Here is a 21,863-nt window from a genome sequence, read left to right on the forward strand (position 1 = left end):
CTATTGGAGTATTATGGACTGCATTTATTTATTTTATTTATTACTATTTACAATTGTGTCACAGGAAGGCTGAAAACGAAAGTATAACGTTGGGCCACGCCCCCCAAGGACAAATTCACTCATAACTCGAAAACAGAAAGTCGCTGCACGCTCAAATTTAATGGTAAGGTCCTCTCGGTGCTCTTGATCGAAATCTATCGTCTCGGGGCACGGGAACGCCCCCCCCGCCACCCTCCCCCCCGCGGATAGCTAATCCGTGAGACTCCCGAATTGAAACGGCTGTAACTCCCGACCTAGACCACCTATATCCTTGTGGGAGAGCTTGTTGGAAAGGGCCCGTCCTCATCTAGCTTCGATCCGAGTATGGTGCGATTTGACCCAGGCATTCCCGAGATATAAGCCCACAAAGATATGCATTTCAACAGACATTACTCCCGACAGCAATCACTCAGCAACACGGGGATGGTCTTGTTCAAGAGGGCTCCTCTAACCCTATCTAAGTTCTGAGTTTCAGATTTTTTCACTTTCTCGTTCCCGAGATATAAGTAAAAAAAAAAACGAATTTCCTGTCATTCATTTCAACCGTTTATGTAGGCTGTAAAACCGCTGTTGTCCACTAGAGGGAGCAACAGCATTAGATATTTTTAATCTTTTTTAACCAGTTTTCAGCAATGGCTAACAAACAAATGCTTATAATATAATATTAAATAATGATTTATTAGAAAGTTTAATTTTTTTGACATCACAAATAAATATCTGAAATGCTTAAGGACCACAAAAAGAGATTTTCACAATATCATAACCCACAATTGTGTGTGTGTGTGTGTGTGTGTGTGTTTGTGTGTGTGTGTAAGCATGCATAATGGTATTCACATTGAAAGACTGGTTTGCTTTAGTGCACAATACTCAGGGTTTCTGCAGGGTTTAGTCAGTCAAATTTAAGACCTTTTAAGACCTTTTTATGACCAATATGATTTAAATTTATGACCTACTCGAATTACGAAAAATAACTTCCTTTCAAAAGTCTTTTTTTTATTGACTTTCATTAAAAGTAATAAGTTTAATTATTTAAAGGTTCCATTTTCTTAAGAGTAACAAACTGAAGGCTCCCTTTTCCTAAGTATCAATAACACAGGAACAACACAACACTTATCACGATAATATATCAGTCAATATCGATAATTATGACGATAAATGTCAATTCTTTATTTCTTTGAACTTTGAAGGCAGATTTTTGTTCCCAACTGAAAGTTAGTTTTAACTTTTAGTTTTACGGCTCTGTAATCACGTGGTGTTGCACACAACCCCACAAAATGCATATCATTTGATAGAAACCAGAGCGTTAATTGTGGTTTTAAACTACTCTTTATTGTCAAAACATATCATGACAAACACTTGCCAAACAGGTGAACATTTCACAAATCTGAGGTAGAACATTCAAACATTTGTATTTTTTCCTTAACAAAAATAATATCTTTATTTCAAAATTAATTTCTTAGTTTCTGCATGTGCTAATGGGGGATATTGTTTCAAGTCTTGAAACAGGTTTGTGTTGCCTGACTTTGATGGCACGTATCTTTATGAAATGTATGAAAAACAGTAGGCTATAGCCTAAATACATAAATACTGTAATTATATTCCATTAGTCCTTTAATACATTGTCTACATTAATAATATAATACAATTCAATATGTATCCCACATTTCATGGTGCAGTTAATATTACTAGGCTAACGTTACAGTAAAACCATGGTAAAGGATGAAAATGTGTAGATGGAAAAGCTTTCTGACTGTATAGTTGCGCACAGTGTTTCTCCTGTTCGTCAGCGCTGTTTCATCTGCCTTTAAACTGGTTTAAATCACTGAGACATTTGTGTTCTTCGCTGAATTCAAGTGCTTCTCACTGGATCTCGTGATCGAGACTGATCAAAGTTAACCATAGACAGTAAAAGAACGTGTCTGCTCTAGTGAGCTTGATCGCGCTACGCTGCCGTTTGGACTTTGAGCCGAGCGGATAAACGCTCCGTGAGGCGTGCGCGGTTCAAATGAGTTTCGTTCCGCTTTTGGCGCATAAACATGATCTAACATTTATCGAACTCTTGATATCGTTTTATAGAGAAAACATTATATCGCGATAATGAATGAATGAGCATATCAATTTAAGACGTGGCTAAATGTAATTTATGACCTTGTATGGAAAAACCGGACGTTTTTATGGCCTAAAATTCTTATTATTAAATTTAAGACGTTTTATGACTTTTTATGACCCCGCGGAAACCCTGATACTGATTAAACCAAGTAGTTCAAAATAAAAGTGGTACTATAGCAATAAGTGGTCTTCTACTACCCTCTGCTGGACATTATACTTATTAATAGTCTTTTCACATGTGCTTTTGCATTCATATATTCAGACACTAAAAAATAACCTTATGTGACAATTACTATAATAACACAATCATATTTTGTCTTTCAATTCACTTTACTGTTCTGAAACTTCACATAATTGCTAACAACGTGGTAAATCATAGTAAATCATGCTACAATCCTGCTGAATCATTCTAGAATGTGGTATATCATGATAAATTATTGTGTAACATTCGGTCACAACAAGGTAACATCAAGGTAAACTAAGACAAACCATGGTAAACTGACTATTGTAGTGCATTGAGAAATATGAATCCTGAAGGACAATTGCAGTAAACATTTCTTTTTTCCATCACATAGTTCAAATATCTGTATCTACAACAGAATGTGTGTGTGTAGTCCTAGGTTTCTGAATAAATGCTGAATAATCTGATTAATAGCTTGCAAAGACATTAAATGCTTATAGACCATTAAAATATATTTATATAATGACTTTGTGTGTGTGTGTGTGTGTGTGTGTGTGTGTGTGTGTGTGTGTGTGTGTGTGTGATCAAATGTATACATATGAGTGCAAAAGCACCTGTGAAAACACTTTATTAATAAGTAGAATGGCCAGCAGAGGGCAGTAGAATACCACTTATTGGCTCACTCTCATTTTGACACACTTGATTTTCAACAGTAAATCAAAGCACTAAAGCAAACCAGTTTTTCCATGTTAACTATTATAACACAATCATTTTTTGTCAGAGTTTATCACTTCATTTTTATTGGCCCTTCACATCAATGCAGCAATGTGGTAAATCATGGTAAATCACGATAGAAACATGGTAAATCATAGTAAAAACTACTATTACATGGTGGATCATGGCAAATCATGCTAGCAATGTGATGAATCATGGTAAATCATGCTACAATCCTGGTAAATCATTCTAGAATGTGGTATATCATGGTAAATCATCCTATAACATGGGAAATCATGGTAAACTGTGGTAAATCATGCTAGATTCATGGTAAATCATACTGGAACATTGTAGATCATGAAAAATCACACTAAATTTGGTATATCATGGTAAATCATGCTAAAACATGGTCTATTCCATCTATGATGTCAATGTTTAAATGCTTGCTACATAAAACTTAATGTCTTTTGATGTTTTTGTGCTTAACGGCCTTAAAGGCCTTAACTGCTTGAACACCGCTAAATGCTGCTAGCAGCTTTAATTATTATTATTATTTTTCATTTCTGAGAAACTGTTGTTTCTCATGACACTATCTGGCTCTCTGTTGGTCTCACCTTCCACTCACATGGCATTAACACACACAGAGGCCAGACAATCTCTCTGCCTTGGCTGGCTTAGATTAGCCACATTAATTTAATTACACATGTCTTGTTTACACCAAATCTAATTATCATCAGGCAATGACATTACAGATTGCTCCCTTACTAGTGCATGAAAATCTAAACAAAGTTATGATGTGTCATGGCACTCCCGGTTATTTGTTTATTTTCGTCTGAAGGCCTTGTTTGGCAGAACCCATCTTTTACATTTTATCAAGCTCTGTCGACTTGATAATAGCCTCTCTAAATCTGGTTCCATGGGTGTCCAAGTTGTCGAGATAGAATGGTTGGTTGCTTAAAACAATGCCGTACATCTGGTGTAAATTCGTTTTCACTTTAAGACCGACCTGGCTCAAAGCCAGAGCAGATAATTCAATTTAGGCCTAATCAAAAGCCTCACAGAGAAGTTAAATGGCCGTGGTGGCAGTTTATTTTTTGTTAGCTACTTTGTCATTGCCGTGTCAACACAAAGAGAGGCAGCAGAGATGTGAGCCATGTGTGATAAAGACTGAACGCCGATTCATCTTTAGCATTGACTGGCTCAGTCTACCAGAGCAGCAGGAGGAGAACCATGCTGTGCTGCTCGGTCTCAGCTTGAAAAGCTAAAATTGCTGTTAGCATGTTTGTGACCGAACTCAAACATGCCATTTAGGGGAAACAGTATCATTTCAAGCAGAAATGGGTAGTGGTCAGAGCAGTTCTGTTTAAGGCTTAGCCTAGATCGTAATGGAATATATTTAATATTTTTATAATAAATGTTGCCGTGTTACATTTAGCAGGTTTCAATTTCTAAATATTTCGGGAGCTAAAACTAAAAAGTTTCCACTAGCGTTCCCAAAGGTCAGAAGTTTTAATTTCAAAATGCAGTTGGTGTTGAGAGTGAGACAATTGTTTCTTTTGGGTTTCCATATTTAAAGCACATTTTATAGGAGACAATTATGACGATCTAAGTGTTTTTAAAGTTCAGGCTGTTAAACTAAGGCCCTTCTTATTTTGTCCGGTTGACAAAGGTGTCACAATAGAATGGTGGGTTGCTATGAGAGTCGTTAATTGTTGTTATGAGAGTTATTTCTGTGTTGAAATAAGCTTTGTTGCATAATAAACTACAATATGAGCCAGATTTTCTGTCAATAATAAAAAGTTTAAAGTTTATAGATTTATGGAGCAGACTGCAGCCCTGCATGATTTTATTAATGAATGTCATTATTGGACATGAAAAAAATCAATAAAAAAAAAATCAATGTTTTATGTTGTTTGGACCCCATTGACTTTCAAAATATCTTCTTTCATGAAGAAACAGAAAATAGTCAGTCAAACAAGTTATGACTCCATCATCTGACAAACCTGAAATTGCCGATCTAGTAATCATAGCACAGGTGTATTCTCTGTGGAAAATATTTTTGATCTGGGATGAGGCTTAATCTGTGTCTTGGACACCTGTCCTGGTATTGTGCAGTAAAATTAAGCATTTGATTATGAAAACACAATTATGACAAATACTGACAGAATGTGTACATGAATTCATGCATGAATTAAGTGAGCATGTGTTTGAATTGTGTATGCCTGCACAATTACATGCACTCATTATTCTGTATGAGTGCATTGGTGTGTGTAAAGTAAACTCACTTGTGTGTAGGAATCCTCATGAAAGGGTGTAGGTGTTTGCAGCTTTTTGAGTACTGAATTTAGCCCAGCTGGAGTCAGGAAGGGGGACACCACGGCCACAACCTGTCCAGATGGCCCTCCAGCCAACAACGCAACTGACTGGCCAATTCCTCCCTTGTAAGGCTCTGAACTCACCATTAGTTCAAAACCCTTTAGCATGGAACATGCAGGGTATTTAAAGACGCGTCCTTTGGTCTTGAATCATATAAACCGATAAATTAGAAGAAAAGTTTGGTTTTTGCAACAGGATTTTTAAACATCCAGGCTGCCAGCTATGGTTCCTTTTTTTTAGCTGGACTTTAAATGAGGGAAATATAAAGCTAGCTAATAAAAAAAAAAAAAAATACTTAGGTCCATCCTATTCTTAGCCCGGATGATTTTTCTGGTTTGGAGAGCTTAGTGTCAGATTAAATGGATAGTTCTCCTAAATTTTTTAATTCTATCATCATTTACTCACCCTCAAGTTGTTCCAAACCTGTATGAATTTCTTGAAGAATGTAACCAAATAGTTGATGGGACCCCATTGACTTCCATTGTATTTTTCCCCATACTAGCTAAGCAATTCTAGCTTTATATGTAGCAACATACATGTCCATAAATGTATTCAGATATCTGTGTATAAATCTATAAGTATGCATATTTTGTAATTGTACAAATTACAAATTGTTTGTCGTGAGTGTACTTTAATCTTGTTTAATATTAATGTCAGGATCAGAAGTTCATGCTTCTATTTTTAACAGATTCGGAAGTCACCGTCTCACAGTGACATGATGACAAATGGCTGATGGATTTTGGCCTCTAATCTAATAACAGTCCTGCTAGAAAGGACTAATGAAGGCTTTTAAATGGACAGAGCTGTGAATGTAGGGGATAGAGGCTTACATAAAGTCACATTCAGATATTAAATATAGTTTGCTTGAGGTTTATTTGGTATGGTACATCTAACAAAATGTAATGATTTACACCTAAAACTTCATTCAAGATGTATTCTCTGCAAACAAGTCTTGGTATATTATGCAGTTTTAATTTATGTTATATACATACAGTACTGTTCATGAGCTTAGGGTCAGTAGATGTTTATACATGTTTTTGACAGAAGTCTTTTATGCTCCAAGGCTGCATTTATTTGATCAAAAACACCATAAAAGTCTAATATATTATTACAATTTAAAATAACTGTTTTCTATTTGAGTATATTTAAAAAAAAAAAAATTAGAAGCTGAATTTTCAGCATCATTCCTTCAGTTTTTAGTGGCACATGATCCTTCAGAACATTTCATATTATTATTATTATCATCAAACATTTCATATTTTCAACTTGGTAAAAAGTTGTGCTGCTTAATTTTTTTGAAGAGAATGTGATAATTTTTTTTCAGGATTCTTTGATAAAAAAAAATTCGGCTCAGGAGTGCGTTTCCCGAAAGCGTCTATCCAACTATGATCGCAATTTCCATTGAACTCTATTGGTAATGACGGAACTTGTGACCATAGTTGGCTAACGATGCTTTCGGGAAACGCACCCCTGATCTATATTGGTCTTTTGTGAATGCTTAATAAATTGTTCCTCATGTATATACAGTGAGCATTTGAAAATGTTGACCTTTGATATTTTGTCACTATTTATTGTAACGTGAAGGTCAGACACAGGTTGATCTTTTAACAGAGGAAAAGTGTTTGGAATGTCAGTTTAAATGCATTAAAATGTTTGTGTCTTACAGCTGGATAATCTTGATGAACAGGCTGCCCAGATAAGAAGAGAGCTGGATGGACGACTCCAAATGGCTGATCAGTTCACAAAAGTATGTGTTCCAATCTCATACAATTACACATGAAGCTGTGGTATACTGTTCTTTTCAGGCTTATAAAGTAGCCAATTCCAAGGCACAAAATGTCCCGATGTCTTGTTTTGTCCCTCTTGGCCAGAATTAAAAAAAAATTCTCTCTCTCTTTAACACCTTGAATAGGCTGGCAGGTTCCCTAAGTTTGTGTCCAGGGACATGGAGGCCATGTACATTGAGGAGCTGAAGTCTTCAGTGAACTTGCTGATGGCCAATCTGGAGAGCATGCCAGTGTCTAAAGGTGGAGAGTTCAAACTACAGAAGCTCAAGAGAGGCCACAACACCTCCATCATTGACATGGGCCAAGAGGACGAGAATCAGCTCTCCAAGTCTGACGTAGTTTTGTCTTTCACTCTGGAGGTACTTGTTCCTGTTTAGCATTTCTCCCTGCATTTCGGTTAGCATGTTCAAATAATGTTTAGGTCCAAACATGAGCTCTTGAAAGTCTAAATCCCTATTTTTTTCCAATGTCTTTAAGGGCCATTCTGAGCAGTGTCCGGCATCAAACTCTCTTTGTTGATTTCTTTTTTTCTTTATATCTCCATTAAATTTAGGTTTAGTTAACGTAAATCAAAAATGACTAAATAAAAGAATGTTAAAAATAATATACTTACACATATTTAGATATTCCTACTGAGGTGTAATTAGATCTTTCAAAGGACCCCTGAGAAAAACAAATTTAGGAGGTAATTTTCTCATGTTTTTTTTTTTTTTTTTTTTTAAACCAAAGTCGTGCATCTGTGAAATGGTAAAAATGGAAAATGGACTGCATTATATAGCGCTTTCAACAGACCCATGGCCACCAAAGCGCTTACATATCTGTGAAGTGCAAAAATACCCGTCAGAATAGGTTTATATATACAGTTTATCATGTACATTAGTGTTCAAGATCATGTACATTAGTGTTTGAAATTTGGGCTGTTGTTACCTAGTGGTTAAAGAGTTTCAAAATTTAAAATGATTTTGCTTTTATTGAGATTCACAAAACTCACAAATTTATCTCACCCATTATTTTTGGCCTTGTTTCAGATCTTTTTATAACACTGAATTTTCCAGAAAACCACATCTCATTGCCCACTCTTAAGAAAAGCGAATTTGTTGAGCATATGAAACAAACACAAACTCAGCATCAACTCTTTCCTTTTCACCACCATCTTGTTGTATCTTGTGATTTGATAGAAATTGATTGGATAATTGAATCTGTGATGGTTTTGACATTCATTACTGACTTGACATAGAATTTCCGTGTTCTTTTTTTATCGGGTAATAATGTAATTTGCACAGTTATTGCTTTGAATATCTCATTACAACAAGTTGCATATCACTGTCAAATATAACACCATGTTGGTGCATTAGTGATATACTGGTCTTTGATTTGCAGAGTGACAAATTGAAAATGTCATCTTCTCTTCATTGTGCAGGTTTAAAAGAGGACAGGAGAATTCTGAATGTATGTGTGTGTGTGTGTGTGTGTGTGTGTGTGTGTGTGTGTGTGTGTGTGTAGACAGGCCTTACTTAGCACAAGCCACAGAGAAAATCCTGAGTGGTACTGACAACCTGCTATAAAGCTAGCTTTAATCAAGTGACAGTATCTGAGTGGAGATATTCCCTGAAGAAGAGAGCAATAAAACCATGTGATGTATGTCGTGTGTTAACAGCTCGTTCCCCTTTCACGGATACCTTTGTGATGACTGCTTTATCTGACACATCTCCCATCCTCTCTCCTCATGCACGGATGCTGTGTGTGTGTGTGTGTGGGTTTGGATGAAGTTGGAACTTATCTCAAATGTCAAAGGATTAGTTCACCCCAAAATTTCAATTCTGTTATCATTTATTCACCCTCACGTTGTTTCAAACCCAAATTACTTTCTTCCCACCAGGGAAAATAAATTGAGAAATTCTGAATAATGTGTTTTCCCCCATGCAATTACAATGATTGGTCAATCATATCGCAATGAACTTTAATCATCTGACTCTTCTCAGGTCACTTTTTCATCGCTGTTACCCCCCTTCACACTTACACCACAATTTAAGAGAAATTAGGAAAAATATGGATTATAAAAAATATTTGGCTAAATTTAATACAATATTTTGTAATATTGTTTTATTTTTATACTGCACATTTTTTGTCAATTAATTATTATTATAATTTTTTTAGAAAAGGTATTGCTTTCTTTGGCAAAGGCAATTTTGTTTTTGTCATTATGGACTCTGGGTTTCATTAACTAAGCATGCGTATGCACAAATGTGTGTACGAAATCTGCGTAGGAACGTTTTCACAAACAAATAATGATTCACCAAAAAGTTATAGCCTATTTCATCTGAACGCTATTATATTATATTATATTATATTATATTATATTATATTATATTATATTATATTATATTATATTATATTATATTATATTATATTATATTATATTATATTATTAATAAATTATATAATTTAATAGAATCTTAAATATATTTCATCATATTTACAGGTACAGTGAAAGAGTAAGAAAAGCTGCGGTATAGCTTCAGCTGCGAGGTTTCTCTGAATTACGCAGATTTATGCATATGTACAGCTGGCCAATGAGAGGTCTGTAATTGGGTCTGTATAAAAGGTGTTTAAACCGGTTTTGAGAATGACACACTTGGGATTTCTCGAGGATCTGACTACAGCGCTTCTGCAGAGAGTGGCATATGTTTGGCGAGAGTGACGAAAGTCTTTGAAGGAAAGGTTGTGCGGAATTCCCTTTATATGGAGTTGGTTTGGGCGTGTTTTATGCTAATGACTAACCTTGTGCACGTGGCCACACATTTATAATACTCCAAATTCACTAACATTAGAACGATGTTAAGAACAAATTCATGTGCGTATGCATGCGTTGGAAATTTTTCGAGAGAAGTTCTCCTGTGCGTACAAATCCCAAATAATCCACACAATTATTTGTGAACGAGATCCAATGTGTTTAGATAACATCCACTAAAAAGTTGTATTATTGTTATTTTTATTATGATTATTTATATTTTCTCCCCAGCAGCTAGTGCTCTTAGTCTCTATAGATCTCCTGTTGTTTTCCCCACAGGTGGTGATTATGGAGGTACAAGGTCTGAAGTCTTTAGCTCCTAACCGGATTGTTTACTGTACCATGGAGGTGGAAGGTGGACAGAAACTTCAGACTGACCAAGCAGAGGCTTCCAAACCAACGTAAGTGTGGCAGAAAAATCTTGTCAAGCATTTTGTTTTTGTAGGATCTCTGCATCAATATTATACTGCATCCAAGTTCACGCACTGAGGAAGTTTATTCACGCCTCCAGAACTTGAAAGTTGCTGTCTGGAGTAAATGATTCTCTTATAGACTAATTAAATCAGTCAATGTACACTAACCTTCACAAACCTGTTGAGGTTTTATTGCTTGTCATCATGCATTCAGGCACATTCTCACTGAACCGTTCATGTTATTCAGAGCTGGAGGAACTTAATCTCAAATCCCATCAAATGCTGTTTGCTGAAGCTCTGTGTGTGTGTGTGTGTGTGTGTGATATAGCTCATTACATGATCAGTTGATATTATTGTGTACACAGTTGGCTCATTCTGTTTGTGGTGAGATGTAACGCTTAATGATGAAGTAACAATTCTGGGCATGTAATCAACACTTAGGCAAACCGTACGCTGATCGCATTACTCAACTACACATCACATTTGCTTGTGTGTGAGGAGACTAATTCAAGGGTAAGAAAGAGAGGAAACACACATACGCAGAAAAACTAATTCTTACACCTTTTACTGAACATGCACCCACTTCTTTTGTCAGCTTACACTCTTAATCAGTACGCATGCTGTATGATTTTTGCCACATTTTGCCTTTAAGTTAAGATCTTACTATCAAAATCACCTTGCGTTCACTCTAAAACATAAGCAGTGTTTCTATCTCATAGTACATGCAACTATATATCTTGCAATTGCAACTTTGTTTCTTATAGCTGAGCTTATATATCGCAATGTGACTTTTTATCTCACAACGGATATCTCTCTTGCAATTGCGACTTTGTTTCTCATCACTGACTTTACAGTATGTCAGAATGTGACTTAAGCATTTACATTTATAAAAAATTGCAACTGTGCCATGTACCTAGTTTGCAACATTTATGTTGGTGGCAAGTGTCAAATTGACCGCCGGACCAGGGTCTCCCAGCAGACCTATTGCCTAGATTAACATCACACTCCCTCCACCAGCTGTTATCTTCCCACAGCGCATCCTGGTGGCATTACTTCCCCAGGTAAATGGCGCCACACGTACACAGCTGTCCACGTGATGCAAAAGAAAATGGGACTGATAGAACCAGGCTCTTCCACTGCTCTAAGGTCCATGCAGTTCTGACACTTGTGTGCCCATTGTAGGAGCTTTCGACAGTAGGACAGGGGTCATTCAGACCCGTTTGCAGCTACTCAGCCCCATACGCAGTAGGGTGCGATGTACGGTGTGTTGTGACGCATCATTAACCATCATTAAAATGTTGTGACTTGTGCCACAGCAGTAAGTTCGGACCTGACAGGATAGCTTTTGTTGCCCTCACGCATCGATGAATCTTGGATGCCCAACATCCTGTCGCCGGTTTGTGGTTTGTCCCTCCTAGGGACCATTGTTGGTATGTTCTTACCACTGTTGGCCTTGGCAGGTCTTTTACTCCTGCCCATTTCTCCTGCATCCAACACGTCAGAACTGATTGTTTGCTTACTATATAATCAACGGCAGACCTTGCCTTGTTACATTTTGTGTAAATGAGAATGTCAGAATGTGACTGAGAGAGATTGATAATGTAAAATGCCTAGTCAACACTGTCAATTGTGACAACAGTGTGCAAAGAAGAATACGGCACAGCATGACATACAAGACAGCTGATGTGCCTTGGCTTTTGCCCACATTTTTCACTGAGGTCACATCATATAAGCTGACAAGCAACAATTGTAAAATACAGGAAAAGAAACTGCATGGCGTACAGTCGGCTTCACAAACACACACACACACACACACACACCCCAAACAAAAATAATCATATGCACTCGCTTTCAACTGAAAATACAGAGTTGCTCAGATCAACAAGCTCTCACATTCACACACACATTTGCACATTTGGCTCACATTTCTTCAGGGCTTGCTGTAATGCTAAAAGCCTGCTGGGTCTCAGGGGTAGAGCCATGTGAGGATAGATGAGAGGGAGTCTGGGTAAAGCATGCATGATGGGGAAACTGCTGGGAGACATGCATTCTGTACCTGTTTGATCAGACACCTTAAGATTGTGGGGATTGATCCTAACACATCTCTTTAATTAAATCGTATATGGAAGAAACAAGGAAGTAGATAAAAAACAGGGAAATAAAGGCTGCTTCGTAAGCCTTTGAGTCTGCTTGGGGGTTGGAAGTGGGCTACAAAGGCCTGCACTTGTATGAAAGTGGAGTGGTTATGATGAATGAAAAAAGCTATTTTCAAATCATAATTCAGTCTGATAAAGTCTGCAGATTGGTCCTGTGTTTGAGGGCTCAGATTGTAGGATGTGCTTTTCAGGCAGCAGTTTTTAGAGATTTAATACCATGACCCCCCGTTGAACCAACCTTACATAAAAACTAAGAAAATGAAAGGGTTGTTGATAGTAGGTCATGTATCAAACTCTGCATTTGCTTGAGGGAAGCAGAACTTAAAATATGATTTAAATATGATTTAAAACATGATTGAAAATATGCAAGTTCACTTGCAACGAGGGCGAAAATGGTTAATAACCATTTGCGATATAAAAAGTAAACGTATATGTTTCAAACACAAACCTCTCGTGATTTGAAAAGAAGGCAGTGGTCTTATGTGACTGGTCTTGTTTCTGCTCTATTGTGTCACAGTATTGTAGCTCTAGGCACTGTGGATTACATAACAAGGAGAGCTTTGCTGAGGAGTGTGTGTGTGCGCGCGAGCACTTTGTTTTACTTGTGATAAAGATCAGTAATATAGATTAGTGTTTCTCTACCACAGGGTCTGGGCTTTTAATGCAATGAACCTCTGACCAAATTTTGTGGGTCAGTGTATATTTGTATGTTTGTGGTATAGTTGGTGTTTATGTTTAGGCTATCATTTGGGAATCACAAATGCTCACTTAGGACAGCTTAGAATAACTTAGATATACGAATGGATGATGCTCAATGTTTTTTAGTGCATCATTTTATTTGATTTTGTTTATTGTACAACAATTAGACAAAAATTGTCTCAGGATATTGATTCCCTTTTATAATGTCAAGAGAGGATAGCTGGTCCAGTGGCACACAGACATTGTCAGTTTTTAGTGTGTACAGTGTGACTTAAGCTCAAAAGTGAGAAATGAGTCATTCTCAGTCCATTTAGCATCATACAATATTGATGTGGTGTATGGAAATGTATTCTCTTCTGCTGCCACCTACAGGCTTCATTAGTACTAGCAACTCTATGCACTGTGATACAGTGAATTTCATTTGCATGCAAATGAATACAAACATATGGCTCGATCTCTGGCAACACTGATATGACTACTTCTTTATTTATCAGAAAGAAGCATTTCTTCACATTTTCAGATTATGCAGAATATGTTTTATAGCCGGATAAATGTGTTCAAAAATAGTATAATAAAAGATTTTTGTGTGTAATAGATTTGACTCTGATATGGCTAATCTGAGATACCAGAACATTTCAAATGAGTCTCATGCAGGCAAAACATAGAGCTCAGTGACTTCCACTCCTCTTGTTTGCCAATTTCTGAAAGCAACATGTAATTTATGGTAAAACACAGAGATGAAACTTCAATAATATCTGCGTACTGGGTTTTTATTTGGTCAGAAAAACACATTGAAAGAGTTAAAGAATGTTAAAATTAAAATTTTTACATCAACAATTACTACTATTATGCTTGAAGTCCCATTAAAGTCCATCTCAACAGAACACGGGCATTAATAAGACAATACATTAATCTTCTGTCTTGCTGTCAGGATTTACCCATGTTCTGGGAACTCTTTTTAGAATTGAAATAGTGATCCAATAACAGTGAGATTGTATTATTATTAAATGAACATGCCAGGCCTTGAGCCCTTTAATCTGCTGAAAATATGTGCAAGACATGGAGCCTGTGTCTGAATGTCTGTGATGTGAGTGCTTTGTTCTTCTGTGTGCAAATGTTCACATAATGATGTGTGTGTGTTTGTGTGTGTGTGTGTGTGTGTGTGTGAGAGAGAGAGAGAGAGAGAGAGAGAGAGAGAGAGAGAGAGAGAGGAGAGAGATGAGAGAGAGGAGAGAGGAGAGAGAGAGAGAGAGAGAGAGAGAGAGAGAGAGAGAGGACGAGAGAGAGAGAGACGAGAGAGAGAGAGAGAGAGAGAGAGAGACATGAACCTTAATAACAGATTTAATAGCATTCTGAAAGACTTCTCAGTGAGTGGCAGAACAAGATTTGTTCTCACACATGCACAGTTGCACACAGAGACATTTACAGCTTGTGGTCATATCAATGTCATCAAACAGCTGCTCTTTTCTAGGCGGAGGATCTGATGCCAGATTGTTATGAGGACATTCACATTCATGATTTACCAAGTAAACTAACCAAAACCAACACTCCCTGACATCCCAAAAGAGAGGCGCTGTGAACTAGCAAAGACTATGTGTTGATTTGTATCAATGATTGTGTGTGTGTGTACAGTGCTGGTCAGAATTATTTGCTGCCTTGGTAAAATATGATCAAAGATGGCTATAAAAAGCCAAAGATGTTTATCCTTTTGATATTTTATTTTAAAAAAATGCTAAGATCTAACCCTTTATTGAAGTAAAAGAATTGAAAGTCGGGGAAAATCACATTATGAAATAAATGTTTTTCTCCAAAACACATTGGGAAAAATTATTTGCCCCCTTTTATTAAATACTTTTTGCAAGCTCCTTTTGCTCTGATAACAGCTCTGAGTCTTCTCCTGTAGTGCCTGATGAGTTTGGAGAACACCTGACAAGAGATCAGAGACCATTCCTCCATACAGAATCTCTCCAGATCCTGCAGATTCCCAGATCCATGTTGGCGCTTCTTCTCTTCCGTTCAGCCCACTCATTTTCTATAGGGTTCAGGTCTGGGGACTGGGATGGCCATTGCAGATGCTTGGTTTTGTGCTCAGTGACCCATTTTGGTTTTGATTTTGATGTTTGTTTTTGGATCACTGTCCTGTTGGAAGATCCAAACATGGCCCGTTATAAGATTTCTAGCAGAGGTTGTCAGGTTTAGATTTTTTATCTGTTGGTATTTGATCGAATCATGATGCCATTTATCTGAACAAGATGTCCAAGACCGCTGGCAAAAAATTAGGCCCACAGCATTAAAGATACAGCAGAGATACAACGATACAGCATTTCATTTTACACATGGGGTACTTATTTATCCCTGTGTGCACCAAACCCATAAGTGTTTGCTGCCAAAAAGCTCTTTTTTTTTGTTTTGTTGTTTCATCTGTCCATAGAACGTTTGAAAAGTAACTGACACTACTGGAACTTCAAACGGGACGGGTTCTTTGGTCAGATGAAACAAAAAAATGAGCTTTTTTGCATTAAATTGCATTAAAATGATCAAAAGTGACAGTCAAGACTCTTACAGTACGTTGTTAAAAAAAAGCTGTTCTTTTGAACTTTCTGTTCAAAGAATCCTGAAAAAAAATTATCATAGTTTCCACAAAAATATTAAGTGGCTCAATGATTTCTGAAAGATCATGTGACACTGAAGACTGGAGTAAATGCTGCTGAAAATGCAGTGTTGCCATCACAGAAATAAATTACATTTTAAAATATTTTAGAATTGAAAACAGGTATTTTAAATTGTAATAATATTTCACAATATTACAGTTTTTACTGTATTTTTAATCAAACAAATGCAGCCCTGGTAAGCATAAGATACTTAAAAAACCTACCTGTGTGTAGACGAACAGATAAATGGATGGATGGATAGAGTATATAGATAGATTATACAGTATATATATATATATATATATAAATGGATGGATGCACGAATAGATAGATAGATAGATAGATAGATAGATAGATAGATAGATAGATAGATAGATAGATAGATAGATAGATAGATAGATAGATAGATAGAGAAAAAGAAATGGATTATATGTAAAATATATCATCTACTGTGCCCAGTGTTGTGCAAGTTACTTCCAAACTGTAATACATTATATATTACTTGTTACTGTTATTTAAAAGTAATTCATTACCTTACAATATTACTGTCTCAGTATTGTAATGCGTTACATTACTCCTGTATTACTTTTGAGTTACTTTCACCAAAATAACTATACAGAAGTAGAACTTAACATTCTAAATGACTAGGGCTGTAACGATATGCGATATGAAACCGAATCGCGAGACTCAGATCCACGAACCTGCAGAATCGCGACACACCCCTTCCAACTCCCAGCGTTATCCATACCGTCCAGATCCAATGCTACCACATCTTTAAATTACTATTAGTATTATTTGAAGTTAACTTAACATTATAAAATACGTAGACCTACACCACAAAACTAGTTGAGGATAAATTATTTAAAATGTGGGAATTCCAGCGTTATGGACATGACATTTGCGGTCAAAACTTGAAATATAAATTCTCAGAAAATGCATTAATACCAAAATATTGAAACGTCTGTTTATCCATAGGCTCCTCCCTGAAAGGAATCCAGACATTAGAAAAATATCAGTCTACACATGCGTTTTATATTTAGCCTAATATTAGGGAAATAGACAGTCATCCGTGACAAAAAAAAAACTTTAACTTTTAGGAAGCAACGATTTTTTGTTGTTGTAGTTCTGTGAATTACACTGCGCAAATCGGATGATTGGGTTTTATGCACTCCACAGAACATAAAATATTCATTTTATTTTATTTTTCGTGTTCGCATTTATGAGGAAAAAACAATGTTACAGACGTGACAGTTCTCCATTACGGACGCGACCGCTGAAGCGGCACTAAAAGACTGCTTTAAATCTTTCACAGAGACCTTACACAGAAGACACAAAAGCCTTTCTTTAAAGTGAATTTCGTTTTGTATTAATTGTATCTTAATTTTAATCAATGTTTCATCAACCAATTGCCTGGATTTATTAAATAAGAAGTAGGCTAAATATAGCAGACAATTATAGATAATCACAACACGGAGGTGAACTGGAGCGCGTCTCATAAATGAACCGAAACTCAGCGTATAAGGTAGCCTATTCACGGACCTGAAAAATATATCTATATTGAAATGTCTACTTGTAAACAGAACAATTCAAAACGAAAGAAAACAGACTGCTCTCTGCTTATGAAATGAAATGTGCATTTCTCTCTGGTGCATTCACTACTGCGAAGATCGTGAGGCAGCATCGTCAACTTCATCTTGACTTTATTAATAAACAATTAAAATGTCTCCTTGCTATATTTGACATATTCATAATCATTGCTTTTGCCGGTTCTTTGTGACAGCTTTTAGGTGCTTTATCGGCAGCGCCGCCGCCCTTACATGAACGCGTCACCACCGCATCAAAAACATGATTGCGTGATGAAAACATGAAAAATACCACATAAACATAGCCTAACTGTTTAGAAAGGAAACACAGAACGAATAGCCTAATGCGATACGTCCATCTCGCGAATGTATCTTCTTCATGCCATCTTCACCATTAGCCGCTTTTCCACTGGCCAGCGCGAGCACAGAGGCTGAAATCATACTTCACGGCACTCCTGTAAAAAATAAATCGCTATACAAATATATCAGACGCTGCCATTTAGTCTTTATTTACAGATTTGGACACCACACGCGGCTATTGACTGACCACGAACAGGTAACTTAGCCTACTTGCATTTTTCATTCGTTAATGTCTCGCGGTCTTGCTGTTTTTTGTTTGTTTGTTTTTTACAATTAAAACTAAAAGTCTGTTGTAACGCAAGCCTTACTGAACATGTACCGAGTAAAATATTACTGAAAATTGATTAGTAATGCCTAACACTACTGCGTTACAGCAAAAAGTAATATGTTACTGTAATGCATTACTTTTGTAACGCGTTACTCCCAACACTGACTGTGCCACAGGCGGCTGCTGAAACTAAACAGCAGTTCACAGTACACATGATATGCCCAGTGGCTGTAGCCTTCAAGCTCACAACAAGTCCTAGTAAAAACCGTTTTTCATGATCTTGTATTAACGGCATGCTTTCTAACAGCAATGATGCAAATCATCATTTCTTCCAAAAAGTTTGTTTCAACGCCATGAGCCAAATATGCATCAGACATCTCTCCTGAGACGCTGATGTGAAAGAAGGTTGAGCGGCACTATACACTGACACAGCAAAGACACATACACAAACATACATAAAGACACAGCGTCCATGTACCCTCAGCTTCACCCCAGGCATTCTACAGGGAGCCAGACTCAGAAGGGGGTTGCCATGGAGACCCGTTTACTGCTCTCTGTTCCCCCAGAGCACTGTGGCCTGATGATTGCCCCCCTCATCTCAAGGGATCACAACACACACACACACACACACACTTACACACACATGCATCACAAATTCTTTCATGTGCACACAGTCACATCAAAACACACACATACGTACACTGTGTATTGCCACACACGCCAGCAAAGCCACAGTACTTGTTCTGTTTATTCAGTCTTTCTGCACAAAAATAAAAGGGAGTGGATGATCCATTTAGAGTTAGACACGCATACTAGCTCAGATTTACCTCAGAATAGTTTTTTTTAGCTTCTTATTGGATTTTTGCTGTTATTAATAGGCACCATAGATTCAGGCCAAGTTCAATCCTATGTCTCTCACATTCTTAATGTGTGCTCACTGACATCGTAATGTAATAATCAATTATGATGACTATAATAATAATTAATAATAATTTGTTACAGAGACACTCTCAGATTGCACAGTTACATTATATTATCTTTGGTGCTACTTTATATTACCTGTCTTTAACTACTAACATTTTAAGTAATCCTTTGATACAATGCACTTAGTGTGTACATACATGTTATTATTAATGTTATCTGTAATACATTTCTGCAGTTACATCTATAATTACACTGTTGACCCTTCACTTGCACCTTGACCCAGCCTTAAACTTTAATCGTACCACCAAACCTGTCACTGACCTAACCCGTGTTCCACCTCAATAGCAGCAAAAGTATTTTGCAATACAACATGAACAAAATAAGTAAATTGTACCTAATTTTTTTTTATTTGATTTTTTTTATGGAAGTACATAGTATTTAAAGCCACCTAACCTACAGTGTGGTGCTTATTTCTTTTAAAATCAGTAATAGAATTTAAATTATTTAATCCAAAACTCATTAGAGAGTGTTAATGTAAAATATTATTTGGTCAACATAAATGACTTTAAGGTTGCGGTCAGTAAAATTCAGCAGGGATACAATACATATATCAAAGGTGTTAGTGAAGTAATTTACATGGTTACAAAAAATGTTGATTTTCAAATAAAATTAATTAATCAAAGAATCCTGAAAAACCTGTAAAACCACTCTCAAAAAATAATTTTTCCCAATGTGTTTTGGAGAAAAACATTTATTTCATAATGTGATTTTCCCCGACTTTCAATTCTTTTACTTCAATAAAGGGTTAGATCTTAGCATTTTTTTAAAATAAAATATCAAAAGGATAAACATCTTTGGCTTTTTATAGCCATCTTTGATCATATTTTACCAAGGCAGCAAATAATTCTGACCAGCACTGTACACACACACACAATCATTGATACAAATCAACACATAGTCTTTGCTAGTTCACAGCGCCTCTCTTTTGGGATGTCAGGGAGTGTTGGTTTTGGTTAGTTTACTTGGTAAATCATGAATGTGAATGTCCTCATAACAATCTGGCATCAGATCCTCCGCCTAGAAAAGAGCAGCTGTTTGATGACATTGATATGACCACAAGCTGTAAATGTCTCTGTGTGCAACTGTGCATGTGTGAGAACAAATCTTGTTCTGCCACTCACTGAGAAGTCTTTCAGAATGCTATTAAATCTGTTATTAAGGTTCATGTCTCTCTCTCTCTCTCTCTCTCTCTCTCTCTCTCTCTCTCTCTCTCTCTCTCTCTCTCTCTCTCTCTCTCTCTCTCTCTCTCTCTCTCTCTCTCTCTCTCTCTCTCTCTCTCTCTCTCTCTCTCTCTCTCTCTCTCTCTCTCTCTCTCTCTCTCTTTCTCTCTGTTTAGGTGGGGTACACAAGGAGACTTCACCACCACTCACCCACTTCCAGCTGTAAAGGTGAAACTCTTCACGGAGAGTACAGGAGTGCTGGCACTGGAGGACAAAGAGCTAGGACGGGTCAGACACACACACACACACACACACACACACACACACACACACACACACACACACACACACACACACACACACACACACACACACACACACACACACACACACAGGTCTGGATCACTATCTTTGTAGGGACTCTTCATAGGTGTAATGGTTTTTATACTGTACAAACTGTATATTCTCTCCCCTTACACTAACCCTACCCCTAAACCTACCCGTCACTGAAAACTTCCTGCATTTTTACATAAAAAAAAAAACTTAAAAAAAAACTCATTCTGTATGATTTATAAGAACCTTATTTCCTCATAGGGACCTCAATTTAGGTCCCCATGGGTCTGTGTGCGTTCAGAATGAAGTCCCCACCGGGATAGAAAAACGTGTACACACACACACACACACTGAACCATCACAGCTCATACTCACACAGCTCTTTAAGCAGTCAGCACTGATCTGAGCTCAGTTCTGCCATCAGGAGGTGATCAGCTCTAACAAGTTCCCCAAAATGAGCAGCCCCCCTGCGTGCCTGTAGCTGTTCTAATGAATTTGATCCAGTGCTGAGTCAATGATGCATAGCGTTTCTCTTTTCCTCTCTCTATCACTCATTCTCTCTAAACAATAATCCTGCACTGATATAAAAACAGAAAGATAAGGTGCTGATGTCGGCTCTTATGCAAATGATAGATTACTTCAAAGTGAAGTAAGAGATAATAGGATCCGATGTGCGATGAATCAGAGCACTGGTGGGAATGGATATTACTTGAAAGTGTCCCACTTTTTTCTTTTTTTTTTACTTTCCCATATTTGAGTTAGCTGTGTAATAAATACAGTAAGACCACAAATGAAAATGCTTCTATTTATCATTATTGTAATTTAAAAAAAATAAGGGAACACTTTATTTCGATGGTTCAATTTAGACATTCTACTAACCAACTTTGCAACTACATGTCAACTACCAGGCCGGCCATTAGAGTTTTAGTAGACTGTCTGCTTAATATCTGCTAACACTTTATTCATTCAACTGACTATAAATAACTTTTCAACTACATGTCAACGTACTCTACTAACCCGAACCCTAACACCTACCCCTAACAGTCTATTACAATCTATTAATACTCTAAGAATGAGAGTTAGTTGACATGTAGTTGACAAGTTACTTATAGTAGAATGTCTAAAGTGGACCATCGAAATATGTAAGAAAATTATTTCAAATTATATTATCAGCATAACCTAGAGTTGTGAAAAGTTGAGTTATTTCATGTCTTTAGTATTTGGTATGTCCCCTTTTGCTTTAATGACAGCCTAGAAAT

At 36.9% G+C, this 21,863-nt stretch overlaps 1 protein-coding gene across 20 annotated transcripts in view; it reads left to right on the plus strand.

Moving 5' to 3' along the window:
* The window catches only part of cadpsa (Ca2+-dependent activator protein for secretion a), a 150,186-nt gene that overhangs the window by 52,416 nt on the left and 75,907 nt on the right, over positions 1-21,863 (plus strand). For all 20 annotated transcript variants that reach the window (XM_056240811.1, XM_056240815.1, XM_056240816.1 and 17 more), the window contains exons 5-8: positions 7,086-7,166; positions 7,332-7,565; positions 10,277-10,398; positions 20,448-20,559. In XM_056240811.1, the coding sequence (XP_056096786.1) occupies positions 7,086-7,166; positions 7,332-7,565; positions 10,277-10,398; positions 20,448-20,559 (549 nt within the window). The remainder of the gene's footprint in view (positions 1-7,085; positions 7,167-7,331; positions 7,566-10,276; positions 10,399-20,447; positions 20,560-21,863) is intronic.

This window comes from Rhinichthys klamathensis, unplaced genomic scaffold, assembly GCF_029890125.1.
Source record: "Rhinichthys klamathensis goyatoka isolate OS25496 unplaced genomic scaffold, OSU_Roscu_1.1 h1tg000613l_1, whole genome shotgun sequence".
In the NCBI taxonomy this organism is placed as follows: domain Eukaryota; kingdom Metazoa; phylum Chordata; class Actinopteri; order Cypriniformes; family Leuciscidae; genus Rhinichthys; species Rhinichthys klamathensis.